The sequence below is a fragment of the Lupinus angustifolius genome, chromosome LG07, assembly GCF_001865875.1.
Source record: "Lupinus angustifolius cultivar Tanjil chromosome LG07, LupAngTanjil_v1.0, whole genome shotgun sequence".
NCBI classification, from domain to species: Eukaryota; Viridiplantae; Streptophyta; class Magnoliopsida; order Fabales; family Fabaceae; genus Lupinus; species Lupinus angustifolius.
In genome coordinates, this window is record NC_032015.1 from 7,969,206 (window position 1) to 7,986,929 (window position 17,724).

The window sequence follows — 17,724 nt, forward strand, 5'->3', positions numbered from 1 at the left end:
CATTTCTTTTAAGAGTTAATAATAATTAGATAAAAGATCGACAGTATAAAAAACTTTTATATTATCGATGCATGTATAATATTTTCACATATTTGATGATGGATGATACCCCAATTGCAGTGGTAGAGAAGAGAGGGAAACTAAGTAATGGATGAAGGAGAAAGTATGATATATAGTAATGGAAAAGAAAAAATAAAATGTAATAATATTTTTATTATTTTATTACCCTTCAAAGTAAAAAACAATTTCTCATCTCCAATTCCCAACAGGATCTTTGTTGTGGAATGAAGGCCATATCTGTTGTGGTAATGATGGAGGAGACATTGATGATTGCAAAGTGAGGGGTAAAGGCCATTATAAATACTTACAATGCTTTGAAACTTCTTACACAAATTTCTTATCAAAAGTGGCTTGATATAGAGACTTCTACAACATTGGTATCTTAACCATTATTGACTTAAACAAAAAGTAATATAAATAAATAGTGGATGATGTATTTACAGTATAAAAAAAAATTATGCTAATAGTGTGTAGATTTTAAACTCTATATAAAAAAGGTCCTAGTATATTAACTTCTATTATGAAACCTATTATGGACATGAGCATTAAATATATTTTTCGTTCTTCAAAATTTGTGTAAAAAGTTAGTCTAAAGGTTTTTTTTGAGAGGTTCTGATAATAAAAAATTCAATCATGCAATGTTAAGCACTCCGTCAAGTTTGAATTAGGTAAAATTACATTTTTTGGTCCTTAATTATTTGTCTCACTTTAGTCTCTTAAATTTCATTTTGCCTCAAATTGGCCCCTCAAATTTAGAATTGTTATTATCATTAGTCTTAACATTATATTTCTAATAATCCATTAAAAAGTTCGTCAAACTAAATAAAATAATATTCATTTCTCACTAGTCTTTCATCATCTCATTCGAGAGATAGTCATTTTCATATGTAAACTTTATTTTTAAGAGTCTCTGAAAATAAGACCCAAAATTATTTAATCTAGACCTTTCTTCTTACCCTCTTTTCTAGTTGTCTCCCTCAAAGATCAATAACCATCATGTTAGTCTCCTAAAAATTCATAACTATATGGATTTGAAAGTGTAAAATGATGATCATGTAATATAAACTTTAGTGATCATTTTCTTTGAAGGATTAGCATGGTGACCATTATATCATTGAATGACTAAATTGACATTTACTTTCTAAATTAATAGAAGGGGGTGACGTGTCTGTGTTGATAGTTACTTGATGTTTTAAGAAAATTAGATAATGTTTGTAGCTAAAAAATAAATTTCAGATGTGAAACAATTAGCTTGTGGCTTTTTGAGTAAGTGAACAAAGTTAATTTTAGAGTAATATTCTATGAGATTTAGTGAAATTATACAAATTATCTCTTATTTTTTCTATACTTACACAAAACTCTCATAACTTTTATACTTTTATTACATTGATCACTCATACATAAGAAATAAGTGTAATCTTTTAAATAAAAAATGTGATAAATACAATTAAGTTAAACAAAACATGATATATTGTGTAGACAAGTCCAAATAATATACAAATCAATGTATATATATTATTTTTTGTTACAAAATACATCAACAATTCTAAAGAAACATTGTTTAAATCGCTCTTATAATATAGTGTAACGAACCAAAAATAATAAAGGAATATTGACTCATATATTATTTGGATTTGTCTCTACAATATATCATGTTTTGTTTAACTTAATTGCATTTATCACATTTTTATTTAAAAGAATACATTTTTTCTTATACAGGGGTGGTCAGTGTAATAAAAATATAAAAATTATTTGGGGAGGTTTGTGTAGGTGCAAAAAAGTGAGGGATAATTTATGTAATTTCACAAAAACTCCGGATGTAATATAACTTCACTTTTTAAATATATTTCTAATAATTAGATCATCTACGTTGACACAAGAAAAAAAAACCCTCTGGATCACATGACATCTGTTAAATATTTCAGATGTACCAAATCCCACTAGATATTCATGATAACTAAAAGATCAAATGTTTAACTCCTGGGAACGACATTTGTTGGAAAGGTAGCTACACATTCCAAAATGATTAGTTCTTTATCCAAAACAATGAGATGATATATTTAGTAGTACCAAAAAATATATTTTGGATGTCAAACTTAACTTAAAATTAGCTATGGTAAGGTTAGATTCAACAAATCATAGATGCTAAAACATAACAAAAGTATAAATAAAACAGAATGCATTATACTAGCAAAGAAAAGATTAGTAAAATATTGTGAATCACCAATATAATAGATGAACCACCCAATAATACTAGATAATCATTCCAAACACAAAACTTATAATTCCAAAAGTAATTCTTTCAACATACATTAAACTCAAGAATAATAAACAAATTATCCAACAAAATTGCAAAAAGTTAGTTAAATTTCAGCATGTTTATCTTTTCATTAGGGGTTTCAAGTTTCAACCTTCCTTATTAGTAAAAACAATTTCTGATCCACTGCAAACTTAAGACAATGGGAAGCATGTCCTCTCAGCATCAACTGCAATCCACCAAAAGATGCATATGCCTCCCTGGAGAAAAACAAAAGAACTCACTAAAAGATTCAACCAATCAAATAAATAAAAGTAAGCTAATGGATTCAAGAATTTCCATAAAGTTGAAGAAAAATTCATTAATATTAGAAGAAAATGGATAGTACTAATATTAATGTATTAATGGATTCAAGAGTTTCACAGAAATTGCAAAGAGATTATCCAAGAACACTAGGGTCACTAAAATATAACGCGAAATGGTTGCATACACTTCAAGCTCAGTTTTTGAACCATTGTCATTGACAATGTTATATAGCCTTCCATGCATGATGTATTCAAACTTGTCTTGAATTGATACTGGGCCATCCTGGAGAGGAAATCAATTTAATGAAAGGCAATATTAGCTACTTGCTTACTTCTGAGGCAAATGCAAATCATTCTAACTAGCTAACAGATATGTTGATTGAAGATTGTGCAAAAATAAACAATTACTATTATTGACAATAAAAAAATTATTCTGAAATGTGAAATACCAACATTATATTGTTGCTACATATCATTATTAAAAACAGCCTGACAAATGTATTTCACTTCTTACTTAGAGCACCAAGATATGGGTACAGATGCTGGATCCAGTAGGCCAGCCAGTGAAACAGTTAACAGCCTAAGACCATGTACTTAAGGATATGTTTGCGAGTAAGGTTTTGAAAACGAAGGAAGGGAAATGGAAGGTTTAAGAGCCATGAAATACACTCGTGAGGTGGCTCTGAAGCCTTCCTTTTACCTTCCTTCCCCTTCAAAACTCAACTCGCAAATAGACCCTTAGGGTCACTACCTCCTTATTATAACACACTGTCTTCTGTAGTTTATTGAAGATTTTTTACCATGATTTTACTGCGTTGCACATCAGAATTGTGGTCTGGGTGGAGCCTTTGAAGTTTGAACATAAGGTCACAAGGCACCTTACCATGATGACGAGGTATGGCAAAATAGTTAAGGAAAGTTTTAATACAATGATTCAATACAATGGAGTTAAAATTTGAAAAGTGCATTGTCTATTTGTGTGTATGTTCAAAGCATGGACCATAAAATCCTTTTACAGTTTATAAAGATAGCATTGCAGCCCTCTACCATTTCCTCTCCTTTGTCTCTATTGAAGCTCTTTCTATATTTTCCACTGTATTGTTCTGATTTCTTTTTCTCATACTAAATAAGACACATGGAAGACCGGAGAAAGTCGTTATTTTTGGACTTAGTCAGTACTAGTTAAGCCTCCTTAACTAAAAATCACACTGATTTTCTGTTACCAAAGAGTTTACTGAGTTTTATTGAATATGACATCTGAGGAGTTATTTGAGGACCTTTCCTTGCAGTAAATTATTAGTTGATCTTTCACACTTCAAGACATGGAAGATGCTAATTCTCTTATATCTTGCCATTTATTTATTAAATTTACCTTAACTAGGCATGTGCAGCTAAATATGGTAGTGTAAAGCCTATTTCCAAATCCAAATCCAATGTACCAATAGTAAGTCAAAGACACCAACAAAACGTTGGCCAGGTAGTGTAAAGCCTCAGTGATTATGTTAGGCAAAATGTTTCATTCCTGTTAGCAATACTTGTTGGAAGGGACGACCTTACATATCAAAAGGGACTAGTTCCTTACCTATAGCGTGAGGGTTATACAAAAAACTAGTAAGTAAAAGATAAGAACATGTATAGTTAGCACCAACTGAGAGCACATCTACAGGTCACAAGCAACTAAAATCATGGTTTTTTCGGCGCATACAACATAGGTCCATCAATGATAAATCAGGTAATTCAATCAAAAGGAGAAGTTCATATAAGAGGTGGATCATGTAAAAGGAATGAGTAAAATTAATGAAGTAAACAAGAGAAGTGTGTTTATATTGTCTATAAAGAAAAAAGCAGGGAAGCATAAGCGAAAAGAGAAGCAAGTATACCTTAGTACTTAAAACAAGTGAGGGGGATAGAAGCATAAAAAGTGTGTCATCTTTGCTGATAGGATAAATCTCAGTATTTACATCTAAAACCATGTACATGTCACACTTCTCACTTCGTGCTACAATCCGAGACACTAGAATAAAATAGCCACAAACATTTGATTATATAAAAGAAAAGTAAAGAGGGTGAAGATGGACATAAAAAAGAGGACATACCCTTATCATATTTTTGACCATCAGGGTTTATATCACGAACCTTGAAGATGTCATCAAATACAACCTCACTCATCTTTTCAGTGTAACTACTAACAACCTTTGAACTTGTGTTTTGTGTTGTGTCTGCAGCGAGGCTGAGTCAGTAAGCACCCTAGCGTCTCTTATGTTTTGATACTTTCCATAAATAGAACTCATCTCTAGGTTTTGTTTATGGGACCAATTGTTTGCTCAGTCTAAAAACAAAATCCCTAATGTTTTTTTTCCTACACGAGTATAGGACTCATATTATCTAGGGTTGAATGGGTTAGACTAGGTAGTGTTTTTCTTTTACCCAACCCTAAATGTTAGTAAAGTTATTTTTTGTATTCAGACTCGACCGTAGACTCGAAGTTAACCTGAACCCAAATATTGACGGAGACAATTTTTGAACCTGAACTCAACCTTAAACCTGATTAAATATAATGCATATGTTTTTTAAATCAAGTTTTCTCAATATTTTACTGGATTAAATATGTTTTCTCAATATTTTTCTCAATCTTAAACCTTAAACCTTAAACCTGATTAAATAGGATGAGCTGGACCGAGTCATATTTGTCCCCTACAAATCCCTAAATAGTATGAGTTTAATTTTTAAATCCTAACTCGATCCTAGATTTGATGAGATCCAATCTTGGGCTCAATCATACTCAGACAAAACTCAATAAGTAAGTAGGGTCGGGTCTTACTCACCCCTAATATTACCAAATAGTTTAAGGGATTTTTTTATTCATACTATAAGTTGTTCTTTCAAATTTTTTAATTTAACCAAAATTAGCCAAAAAAATTATTATGTACGAATCGCCCACGGAAAAATGAAATGATTAAATTATACCAACAAACATTAAATACTCTTGGGCAACTTTTTTCTTTTAAGAATCAAATTGCCTCACGGGAAAAAATCTGTGATGAACGTTTGCTAACTTTGATTTTTTATTGATCAATTTTTCTTCTTTTATATATATATATATATATATATATATATGCATACATACACACAGAAAAAATATATGTATTGATAACATATGAATTTTATATACTCTCATTATATCATCTATTATTCATATTTATTTATCATCAACTCTTTAAAAAGTAATTCAAATAACTTGTGTGACTCCCAATCATGTTGACAGTGTACCCAAAAAGTGGTCAAAAATAATATTCATTGCTCAATTTAACTTAAATATGATGTCAATGTTATTTGATTAAATTTTCCCACTTCTCTTACCCAAACCCTTCAAACTCAAATTCATTCACTAATTTCTCTCTAAAGCCAAAGTTTATCCCTAATCTTTCACTTGCACAAACTGTTTCTGCCACCCATCTTGCGTTAGTATATACAGTAACGCTGCATGGTTTTATACATTGCACTACATCATTTATGATTAATCATCATTGATTCTTTAAAAAAATTATACAAATAAATGATAAATAATAATAGTTTAAAAGTTCATGGTATCAAATTGCAAATGGTTACACTTTTCCAAAAAATGAATGTTAAATTTCACATTAAGATCCATTGGTCGGGATCAAACAACAACAAAAATGGTTCTAAAAGTGGATATTAATTTGACATATCAAATACATGAATTTGTACACTGCCACACATTAATCACTGATGGGATGGGATAGTATTATACAAGTATCAACTGGTCCTAGATAAAATTTAACCTCTATAAATAATTATTGCTAAACTACAATAATTGCCATTCTACATATTGGCCTAATCCACAAGAACCATCCCTAGAGGCTAGAGCTATGAAATGTAAGAAGGAAATAATCTTGCATGGCATAATACAAGAGAAGTATGCTATGATATGCCTCTGCTCATTATATAAAAGTAGAAGCTCTCCAATCATTCTCTATCCATTGATTTAGCATGTGAGAAATGGCGGCCACCCCCATCTGTATAAACAGTAAGAACATCAAGGAAGTTAATCTAAAAATAGCATTATGAACCTAGAAACTTCAGCCTTAAATTCATAAACGTTCAAATAGTGATTTCCATATTACTGCATTTTCATATCTTACTGGCATTTCTTTTATTTCATTGTAGAAAATGTTCTACTATACTAATAAAAAGCCTTTTAAAAGGAACATATATCATACAGAAGCACATCTGTTGTCCCATGTAGTGTGTAAATCTGTGTACCATTAATTGTGATTGGTTGAAAAAATATATTTGAATTAAAATTTTAATAATTAAGTACTTTTCTGACCAATCACAAGCAGTGACACGTGAAGTGGTACACTCTTTTGGGACACAAGATGTCCTCCCATATCATACACACTAAATTGACTACATGGATGCAACTCATTTAAACCCAACCCACAAAATTTGGCCCCTACTATATAACGTTTAAGCTAACTGAAACTTGAAAGTAATTTACCACCATCCACTAAATAACAATGAGTGAAAATTACAAGCCTTTTGCACTAAATTTTCACTTCCCTTTTATGAACATCTCTAACAGATCAGGCTAACCCATATTAGAAAAACATTCACATGAAAACCAAAGAAAATGGAATCTTCAGAAATCTTGGGTAGTACCACCAGTTTATTCATGATGAGCAACTAAATAGACCCTATTCAATACCAGGGTAATGTCCCCAATATTGGCCTATCAAAAAAATGTCCCCAGTATTTAATTTAGAAGATTATTTTAAAAAAGACAGCTTAAGAAGTAATGCAAAGAGGTAAAAAACAATAAGTACCACTTTCACCATCAGAAAGATCAGTTAGTTTTGCAATTGCATCAATCAGAGCTTGCTCATGATCCTGCATTGAATTAAATATAGATTAGGCACATATACAACATTTGCAAGAAAATGAAATCAGTCAGCAGCGAGAAGAACATATAATAGCAGAAGAAATATATTTGTCCCCTTACCTTCAATACTTTCTTGGCTTTCTCAACTTCAAGGGGATCAGGATGATTCGTACTGAATACCCTCTCCACCTGTCAAGTCCAAACAGAAACTTGAATATATGGAAGAAAGACAAAAACAATCTCAATCAAAGAATATTCTGATTGAACTACTTTAACTTACCTCCTTGATTAGCGTGTCTGTGTGAAGTATTTGTATATCACCAGGAGCCTTCTTTCCTATGCCATTCTGTGATGACAAAAAATCTTTCCTGGATTGCCCCTTTGGAGCTCCTCTACCTCTTCCAGCTCCTGGAACACTATCACGTCCTACAGGTCTGTTCATCCCATGACCAGAGCCCCCAAAAGCCCCACGTTGATTGATCCCAGGATCCTCACCGACCCATTGAATATCTTCAGGAGATATCTGAAGTTAAAATACTGTATCTGAATTAGCAACAAATATTTAGTAAAGGGTTGTTATGTCATTGTAAATTGCTGAATGTGTATATTATTATGTATAGATAGATGTTTGTTAGTTTAAGGCCCAGTAGGCTCAAGGCCCGTATATCCTTGTCTGTATATATTCAACAAGTATTCATGAACTATTATGATGAATAAGATAAACGCAAACATTCTCTGCATAAATGTTCATACAGTCACCTCATTTATACAATACTCAACAACATTTGATGGGATAAGCGATTATCAGCTCATTTATACTACCAGAGTACCAGACTTTATCTTAAAATCTATCCTATCAGGTCTTATTCTATCAGCCACATCAAACAGGGTCTAAGTCTCTATCGTAGGGAACTCAAGTCAAATCTATTAAGAAACAAATTGTACCGATCATTTTAGGTATATCTAAATCTTGACAATAAGCGCTAATATGTACTTAGATTTTTTTATTACCACTTTCCCAACTATTATTGTAGACTATTTTAGCCTTTAAGTACCACATTATATGGCATATCAACTTTTATTTTTTGGCATAATAAACAAAGAGATAAAATGAGTAATTTGCTGCCACATACAAGGACAAACATTTTTAAGATTCATGAGGAGACAGCTAGACACAAAATCCTAGACGGATTAATTGAATAGAACACTGTCAAGATTTTTTTCCTTGGAGAGCAGAGGAGGAAACAGGTCATACATACAAGAATTTGTGTATTATAAGAAGATGCAAGAATTTCACTACAGGAATCAGGATAGAGCATCAGATATACCTCTGAGAGATTAACCCATTCCCATGTTTCTTCTGTACTCCCCATGTCATAGACTAGATTATGTCGGTCCTGAAAAATTAGAACCAAAAAAGTAAACATGCCAGCAACAAAGTAATGAGAAAAGAATTCCAATGTAGTTAGTTTGGGAATGTAAATACATCAGCTGGATTATAGTCAGTGATAACAGCTTCATAGAAGTTATTGTCATCAGGCCATTTTGTCCGAACTCTCCTACCAATCAATGAATCAAAGGACACTCCCTCGGCTCTATTAGGTACTTGATTCCTTCCACCTGGTCCGGAGGAAGGATACTGTTTCATTGAAGAAACACTGGGTGCTATTTGACCCTGAAAGTAAAAGAACACAAAGAATACAATAAGATTACTGAAACATTATTACTTTCTTAAGATGTTCAACTATTTTTTCCTATGAGGCAAAGGGCCAAACGTACGTGAGGTGAGTAAATATATACCAAGAAGAGCACACTAAATTGTAAATCTGTTGCTTACTTACAGGTTTCTGCTTCTTTCCCTTCGATCCTGGAACAGATCCTCGTTTCCCTGCAGAAGAAGATGGCTGATGGGGTGTAGTCACTGTTTGAGGGGGGAATGGAGAAGGCCCCCCAAAAGATCGTGATGGTACGGATGGTGTAATCTTCTGCTTTTTGCGAGATGCAGAGACTGTCGGACTGGGATTTGAATCATGAAGAGCTTGACCCGTACTTAACATGCCAGGCTGATGGCCAACTGCCTGCCTCCACTCCCTAATGTCATTATCCAACAAAACTATCAATTACATAACAATGGTGTAGATGTGGAAAATCATCGACAACTCATTTCTAAAACATTAAAAGATATCTGACCTTATCCTCTTTATTACATCATCTGCATTAACCCGACCTAGTAGTTCTCTGTGTTCCTCATTTGATAACCTCAGTTCTTTTCTCAATTCTGTAATCAAACTTTCTTTCTCCTGAATAAAATACATGTCATTTAGCAGTCATTTAAATTCGATCAAACAAATTCGAACATATCAGGTTTGTGGAAACAAAATGATAAAATATACCCAAGTAATTGCATCAGCTTGAGCTTTAAAGGCCCGTAGCACTGAGCTGTATGCTTCCTGCTCAAGTTGGTGAATTTGAGTTTCCATATCAATCTCACCATACATCCTTGGGGGGTACGGAAGTGAACCTACAGCAGATCTTCCGTTCCCAGCAAGACGTCCTCCCCTGGGAATCCTATTTTGATGTGTTGGTGGAAGATCATCATCAGTTCCTGCAATCATTACAATCAAGTGAATGGATATAACAAGTGAACTGGATCATGAATCCATGATGCAAATATCAACTATATCTTTTCACTGCTTATGGAAAATTAATCTCATACATAACTGCATAAGAAACACAGTGCAACTGGTAATTATGACACTTGTACAGTTGTTTGGCTGGATTTACAAAAGAGTGGATGCTGTAAAATCATATTTTTTGATAAACAACATTCTCAGCTTCTCAAAAAATCATATTTGTATAATCACTTTCATAAGCTTAAACAAAAAGACCTCAACTATAGAATATCAACAATATGCTCTCTTAATATGAACTAAATCCCAAGCACCAATAGTACTTGTTTTTGGTAACTAGGATTATTCTTAGCAGAACTAAAACTAAATAATTGAATGAAAACATGGAATAAAGGTATTGATTCTTGAAAATAAAGAAACTAGACAGGTAATTGAAAATTGAAAATTTCAGATTCGAATTTAAAACCCTAAAAATGAAGAAAGGAATTGAAAGGGAAACCCTAACCCTAAAAGCAAAGAGTTGAAAAGTAGATGTAAGAATAATAAAAATATGAACTTTAATCGAGGGAAGAAGAAGGGTCACCGCTACTATCATAGGGTTCGTAGTCCATAGCAAATTTGAAAAGGAATTCAAGAACGATGTAGATCCAATGAAAGAGAAAGGGTGAGCAGAATCAGGTGCGGGAGGGTGCAGGAACAACAAGAATTGTGGGTTGGTGTTGGAAACAAAGAAGAAGAAGAAGAGAAGAAGAAAAATAATTGTGTCGTGTTGAATGAAATCGAGTAGCGGCGAGTCAGCTCCGATTCGGACTCGGACACTCAGTTATCGATGGGGAACTGGGATTGTTCACGATTCTTTTTTCTTTTCTTTTATTTGTTATCTCTCTATTTTTTTAATTAATTAAAGAATTTTGTAATCCAATGTGAAACCATTTTATAACAAAGATATTAAAGGATTTCGTGATATATTAAAGGATTTCCTTAATCAACTAAAGGATTTTGTTATCAACCTCTAAATAAACATTCTCATGCCTTGAAAAACTATATATTTTTTATTTTATTTGAAAGTATCACTCTTCAAATTAACTAATTCAAATAAATAATAGATTATATATTAATTGTATATAAATTTATATGTTAACAAGATAACTATTTTCAAATATAAACAAAGTTATTCATTTAATTGGGAGAGTATTGTTTAAGATAATAATAATGGAATTGTAAAAACCATTTTGAGTAAATTACACTGACATCCTCTGAGTTTTAGTGAAATTATATAAATCATCCCTCACTTTTCTAAACGTACACAAACCTCCCATAATTTTATACTTTCATTACACTGATCACCCATGTATAATAAATAAGTGTAATCTTTTAAACAAAAAATGTGATAAATGCAATTAAGTTAAACAAAACATGATATATTGTATAGACAAGTCTAAATAATATACAAATCAATATATCTTTATTATTTTTGGTTTGTTACACTACATTATAAGAGTGATTTAAACAATATTTCTTTATAATTCTTTATAATTGTTGATGCATTTTGTAACAAAAAATAATAAAGATGCATTAATTTGTATATTATTTAGACTTATCTACACAATATATCATATTTTGTTTAACTTAATTGCATTTATCACATTTTTTGTTTAAAAGATTACAAAATTAGTGAAGTTTGTGTAAGTTTAGAAAAATGATGAGTGATTTATGTAATTTCACTAAAACTCAGGGGTGTCAATGTAATTTACTCAACCATTTTTGTAAATTCCATTATGATCCATGAGATTGATGATGTCCTACTTAATGTGAGTTTTCTTACTCTTATATTGACAAACAAAATAAACCTTATAAAACATAAGAGTGATGATGTTCTCGAGTTTTCTTTTTTATAATTGAATGAATTATTTACAAAATCTAGCTTAATATCAAATTTCAGGGCTTTCCTAAAAGGTCCCAAAAACTATCATGTATTAGAGGCTAGAAAAAGAGCATAGACTAAAAACAAAATTAATACGACCGATTTATATCTATAGTCTCCCCCAAGATCTTTTCACCAATACATTACATGAGGCACCCAAAACCAAAAGAAACTTGTCCGTGCTTGAAATCATGAGCCCCATAATTTGGGAGCACATCTGCTGTTTCGCAAACTTATCACTTCATGTACCACTAGTTATTATTAATTAAAAAAATATATTTAAATTAAAATTTTAATAATTATTTATTTTTCTGACCAATCACAAGTAGTGATATATTGAACTTTTATGGGACATTACATGTCCACCCCTATAACTCCTACCCTCCCACGAAAGAAAAGAAGCAAAACAAAAGTCTAATACTAGTAGACACCTATAAATCAGTATCTATGACACCACGATTACTTGTAAAACCATATAAAGGCAAAAATGACCCTTTAAAACAATAGCAACACCTCTGTTGCTTGAATGTTCGAAGAGCTTATGCCACAATCATTCCTCAATAATTCAAACTATGTTTTGTTTTAAAAATTGGGGCAAAAAATAAATAATATGAATTATGTTGTATAGACCATATCTTCTCATTTCTCCAGAAGTGAATAGGTTAGTAACTTTATTAACATTAATAGATAAGTAAAGATGAAAGGACCAAGTTACTTCTACATTATATAAAGTATAGATGAATATGATAATCTATAATTAATTAGGGATTGACTTAGTAATATCAAATAATATGATAAACTAAAATATGTATTTAAAATGTATGTGATGCCAACTTTTTTTTCATTTCTTCGAGATGTCTAGACTCTAGACAACTTATAATCAAGCTTTTAATAGGATATCCTCTTTCCTCTCTATTTGATGTCTAATTGTGACTTTTTCCTCACTCAAATCATTTCATATGTACTCTCTGCAACGTTTGTAACTAAGATGTTATATTTATTTCCAAAGTTCATTCTGATTTAATGGTCAACATCTTCAGAATTGCAATCATGTTATCAAATTGTACCTTAATGCAATATGTTGAACATCTTTTCGTTGAGTGTAATATCTATGTACTGGTAAAAAAAATTATACACAATTAATATATTATTTACTATTCATTTGTATTATTTTTTTGAATAGTCGATGATGACAAACATAGTATTAGATGATATAATAGTATATAAAAATCATACATTGTCGGTATATACATTTTTTAAAGTAATTTACTAGTATACGGGGAAAACAAGAGAGTGCCTACTGAGCTAACATCAACTAAAAAGGACTGAATAAATGCACATGAAGAGGGACAATCCTCACATGTTAGAAACATGGTCCTTCTTTGCTGCGCATCCTGAATTCAAAGCATTCCCACTTTGGTTTCCTATCATGCAGCCAATCACATCTATTCTCCTGACAAAAATTTCAAAGCCTCAAATAGCTCATCCTTTGCAGAACCCAACTGTATAAGTTGTCTGATCAGATAAAAAGCAAGGGCATTTCAATTTACTAGCTTTCATTATTCATCAAATTAACATTGGTGACCAATAGACGTTGATTCAAGTGGTACATACTTGATTCCTCTTAAGTAAGAACCCGAGTTCGAGTCTTATGGATAGAAAAAATGTCCGTGGGAGAGTTAGCCCTATATACCTGTGGATGTTCCCGACTCGGATAGGATTGGCTCCACTGCGAAGGTATATGTGGGAAACTAAAAAAAATTAACATTGTTGACATGGTAAGTTCATAGTGCCAAACAAGTGGCCTACTTGCCACTATGTTGTATCTCCTAGTAGTTTTCAAATCAACATGCATTTGCTTTGTGTTATGTCATGTGTTGTCTTATATTAATAAAAATATATTATATCAAATAAAAAAAATTAAATTTAGTTCAAGATTTAAAGTTTCATGCTTATCACTATGACTAATATGGTACATATATCTTGAAAAACTAAAATGGTTGTTCTTTCTTAGAATTTGTGATGAAGAAGAACATGACACAACTACATTTTTTGTGGAAGTGATAAAATTTTCCAACATGTAATTGCCGCATGTGGCTATGTCAAAACTTAACATGCCATGTAATCAATTATGTTAATGTTAATAGACGTGTGCAAATGGAAGGAATAACGTGATCCTATATTACAGAAAGTAGGAACTAAAATCGTAATTTAAATTTATCAGAGACTAAATTAATAACATTAAAAAACATGAGGAAAAAAAATATATTTAGTCTTTAATTTTTGGATATATCAATATAAATTTTCCCTTATATGTCAAACTTTTTTAAATCAAAACTACTTTGCTAAATAGTTATTATTTAATAAGTTTTTTTGGTTTCCTACAATATTTTCACGTCGTCATGTTCGAGCTGAGAACATTAACATATATGTAGTGCTAATTCTCCTCACAGATTTTTTCCATCTACAAGACTCAAAACTGAGACTTTGTTTAAGCAGAATCAAATATATACCATTAAACCAACGCTCGTTAGTAGTTATTATTTAATAAGTTAAATATATACACATTTATAAGTTACCATCTCACAATGGTAAAATTTTCCAGCAATATACTACACCTTCTAGAAAGTTAATCTTTTGATATTTGATCAACTAACTATTTCTTTGCATTCAATTATCTTTCCTAACAAGATGTTGATCTAATAATATAAGCTTACGTTAAATATTTAGAATGACCAAAATGTTAAAATTTTGATTTATGATAATAATATTTATTGGGAAAGAAAATCACACATCCTAAAAGTAATTAATTTTTGTGAGGAAATACCTATATCAAAAAAAAAATATCCAACCTTTTCTCATAGTATTTTTAAGTCTAACAACTTACAAAATCCAATAAATAAGATTTCCGATCCAGCGCAAAAATAAAGATAAGTATAATAATTCACTATGTGAGTATGTCGCTCTCTTCTGTGGCTTGATTATGAAGTTTCTGTTATTATACTCCTAAAGTGAAGGTCCGCTATATAAATTTCTTTAAGAAAACTATTATGTAGTATTCACTAATGTAAATATTCTGATGCTGAAACCTATTTTTATCAAATGAAATAAGGAGTTGTTCAGCGGGGAGCGAATTGCAAAAAGCAAAGCAAATACTTTTCCTTGAGAATATTTTATATTTGCTAGCTCGGGCTAAACCAAAATGGATAAACCAAAATGGATAAAGTTGTGAATATAGACAACTAATGAGAGTGGTACACCCACTTAAGCCTAAATACTAAAATATTTCAAAGTTTTAATGGTTAAGTAGTTACAAACAATTGCACTACCACTAAATAATCATATAATAAAATATCTAACTCATTAATATAATATTATATTACAAAGGAGACCCAATCAGACTACTTAACATCATTTCCAGTATTGAATTCGAGTTTAATATTGGAACCTGGAATGTATGGCATATTGGTTTCATGGTTTATATATTTTTTATTAAAATGATTCATTTACTCCATAAGTAAATTAAAAAACATATTTTGTATCTTAGTCATTCATTTTATAAAAATCTAATAATTCATGTGAATTGACTTAGTCAATAGATTTAAACAATTAAATTTCCACATAACGATGATTAGAAAAAATATTTAGAAATAGAAATAGAGAAGCAAAAGAAAATGAAAGTTCCTGTCACCCATATGAGAATTTTATAGTTAATAATATGATGAATATTGTTCTATCCCGATCATAATTGAACAATTATCTATCTGTCGTGAGCATACCATTCATTACCCCACATAATCCCCATTGCCTGTCTCAAGTGAACCCACTAGTAAAGGAAACCATAAATGTTCATGACATAGTATTGACATCTCTGACCCACCATTTAATACGTCTCTGACTTGTCATTTCATGCGCCTCTGACTCACCTCCAATGTCAAATAGCAGACCGCCTGTCATACCGCCTGCACATTCTACTTGTCCCGACAAATCGACAAGAGCATATTCGCAAGACAGGAATGACGGTGAGAATGCATGCATCATACCCGTTATACATACTGAGAGGCCATCTCAACATTCCTTGAGTTTTATAAATAGTAGATCATACATGAAGTATAATCAACTATCATTCCCTCATTTATTGCTACATTTATTGCTTTAACTTCTGTCTTATATACTTCATTTTTCTCTCTAAAATACTCTTTTGACTTGATCGTCGGAGAACCTTTTCAAGTACGTTTCCCGGCGGGTCCAGACGATCATCCGACTAAGTCCTCTACCCTCCTACATTTTGCTGGACATACTCTTCTGATCATCCATCTTCAACTTCCCATCATCCACTCTTCACAACAACAAAAACTTATATGCTCAATGACAACTCAATGCAAGAAACTGGTTATGCATGAGGATACCACTTGCTTAGGTCAGGTTTTGAATAAAAATTACATCCGTAAATCTAACCATAAAAAAAAATAAGACATTGCACTATTTTGAACGTGTTAAAGAAGCTGCCAAGTGCCAACTACCATGTGATAGATAGAGAAAGGAGTAGAAAAACGCCCATTTTTTTATTCATTGAAAACACATGTTAAATTGTTCTATTTTAATAAAAGGTTTTGAATGAGTCTATGAAATTAAGCTCGTTAATATTTGATAGGTGTAATTTTATCTCATAACAATACTAGCTGTTTCAAAAAAAAATTTGATAAGTACTTTTTTTTATTAATGATAAATTATAGATATATCCAAGAAACCAATCGACCATATAATATAATATACTTTGATTACAAAACCCACCAAAGAAAATTCCATAAAACGCATCATAAGTACAAACAAAATAAAAAATGTCACTAACACTAACATTTCATGCTTAAAACACAAAGTTTGAATTCATTCAAATCAGGACATATTCACTGCTTTGTACCTTCCTTAAATTCAAAGCCAAAATTTAAATTTAATGTCGTCCACTAACTTCTACAAGTACAATACATTGTTGCTAAAAAGCACATTATTCCTGCAATTCCACAAATACCAAATTCCAACCATCCAAATCACTAAGTAAATTTCTTTCACTATTTTGCTTGTGACTCTGAAGAAATGTTGTATAAGGTGATCTTTGCTATTAGAAAGTAAGACCACCATAAGGCCCAACCACTGATAAATAAGTTGTTAAGTTCGATAAGAGAATGGACACGAGAAAAATAAATGCTCCATTGATTCCTCTCAATCCTTGCACCAAACACATAGAAGATCATTATCACTAACATTAACTCCCCTATTGACTAAATTGAGCTTACACTGAACTCTATCCAACCAAATTCTCTATGCAAGAATACGAGTCTTCAAAGGTGCTAAAGACTTCCAAACCAAAAGCCATATATCTTTCTTGATCCTCTATACTTGTGTCACCTTACTACCATATGACTTTATACACTAATGTTACTGTGTAAATTTTTGACACATCATGACACATACGTATCTGGAAAAAAATAGTGACTAGATTTGCCATAAAATCAACCCCTTCATCATTCTTTGTACTTAGCTCAATCCTAAATATTAGTCACATTATTTTTTTGAACCTGAACTTAGTTCTAAACCTAACTCGACCTCAAATATCGGTTAGATCAGTTTTTGAACCCGACTGCGAC

General features: G+C 31.5%; 2 protein-coding genes across 3 annotated transcripts; both read right to left on the reverse strand.

Moving 5' to 3' along the window:
* Positions 2,329–4,861, reverse strand: LOC109352163 (DNA-directed RNA polymerases II, IV and V subunit 8B-like). The gene is made up of 4 exons (XM_019594021.1): positions 4,719–4,861; positions 4,503–4,636; positions 2,808–2,905; positions 2,329–2,577 (listed from the first exon to the last, which is right to left on the reverse strand). The coding sequence occupies exons 1-4, from the start codon at positions 4,789–4,791 to the stop codon at positions 2,460–2,462; spliced, it is 423 nt and encodes a 140-aa protein (XP_019449566.1). The 5' UTR covers positions 4,792–4,861; the 3' UTR covers positions 2,329–2,459.
* LOC109352162 (protein EMSY-LIKE 3-like) lies at positions 6,300–11,014 on the reverse strand. 2 transcript variants are annotated; one of them, XM_019594019.1, is made up of 10 exons: positions 10,739–11,013; positions 9,919–10,130; positions 9,716–9,825; positions 9,367–9,616; positions 9,012–9,200; positions 8,854–8,922; positions 7,806–8,048; positions 7,646–7,714; positions 7,470–7,533; positions 6,300–6,659 (listed from the first exon to the last, which is right to left on the reverse strand). In XM_019594019.1, the coding sequence occupies exons 1-10, from the start codon at positions 10,764–10,766 to the stop codon at positions 6,610–6,612; spliced, it is 1,284 nt and encodes a 427-aa protein (XP_019449564.1). In that variant the 5' UTR covers positions 10,767–11,013; the 3' UTR covers positions 6,300–6,609. The 2 variants fall into 2 exon arrangements, with proteins under 2 accessions (XP_019449564.1, XP_019449565.1); XM_019594020.1 differs by lacking the exon at positions 9,012–9,200 and having other exon boundaries at positions 10,739–11,014.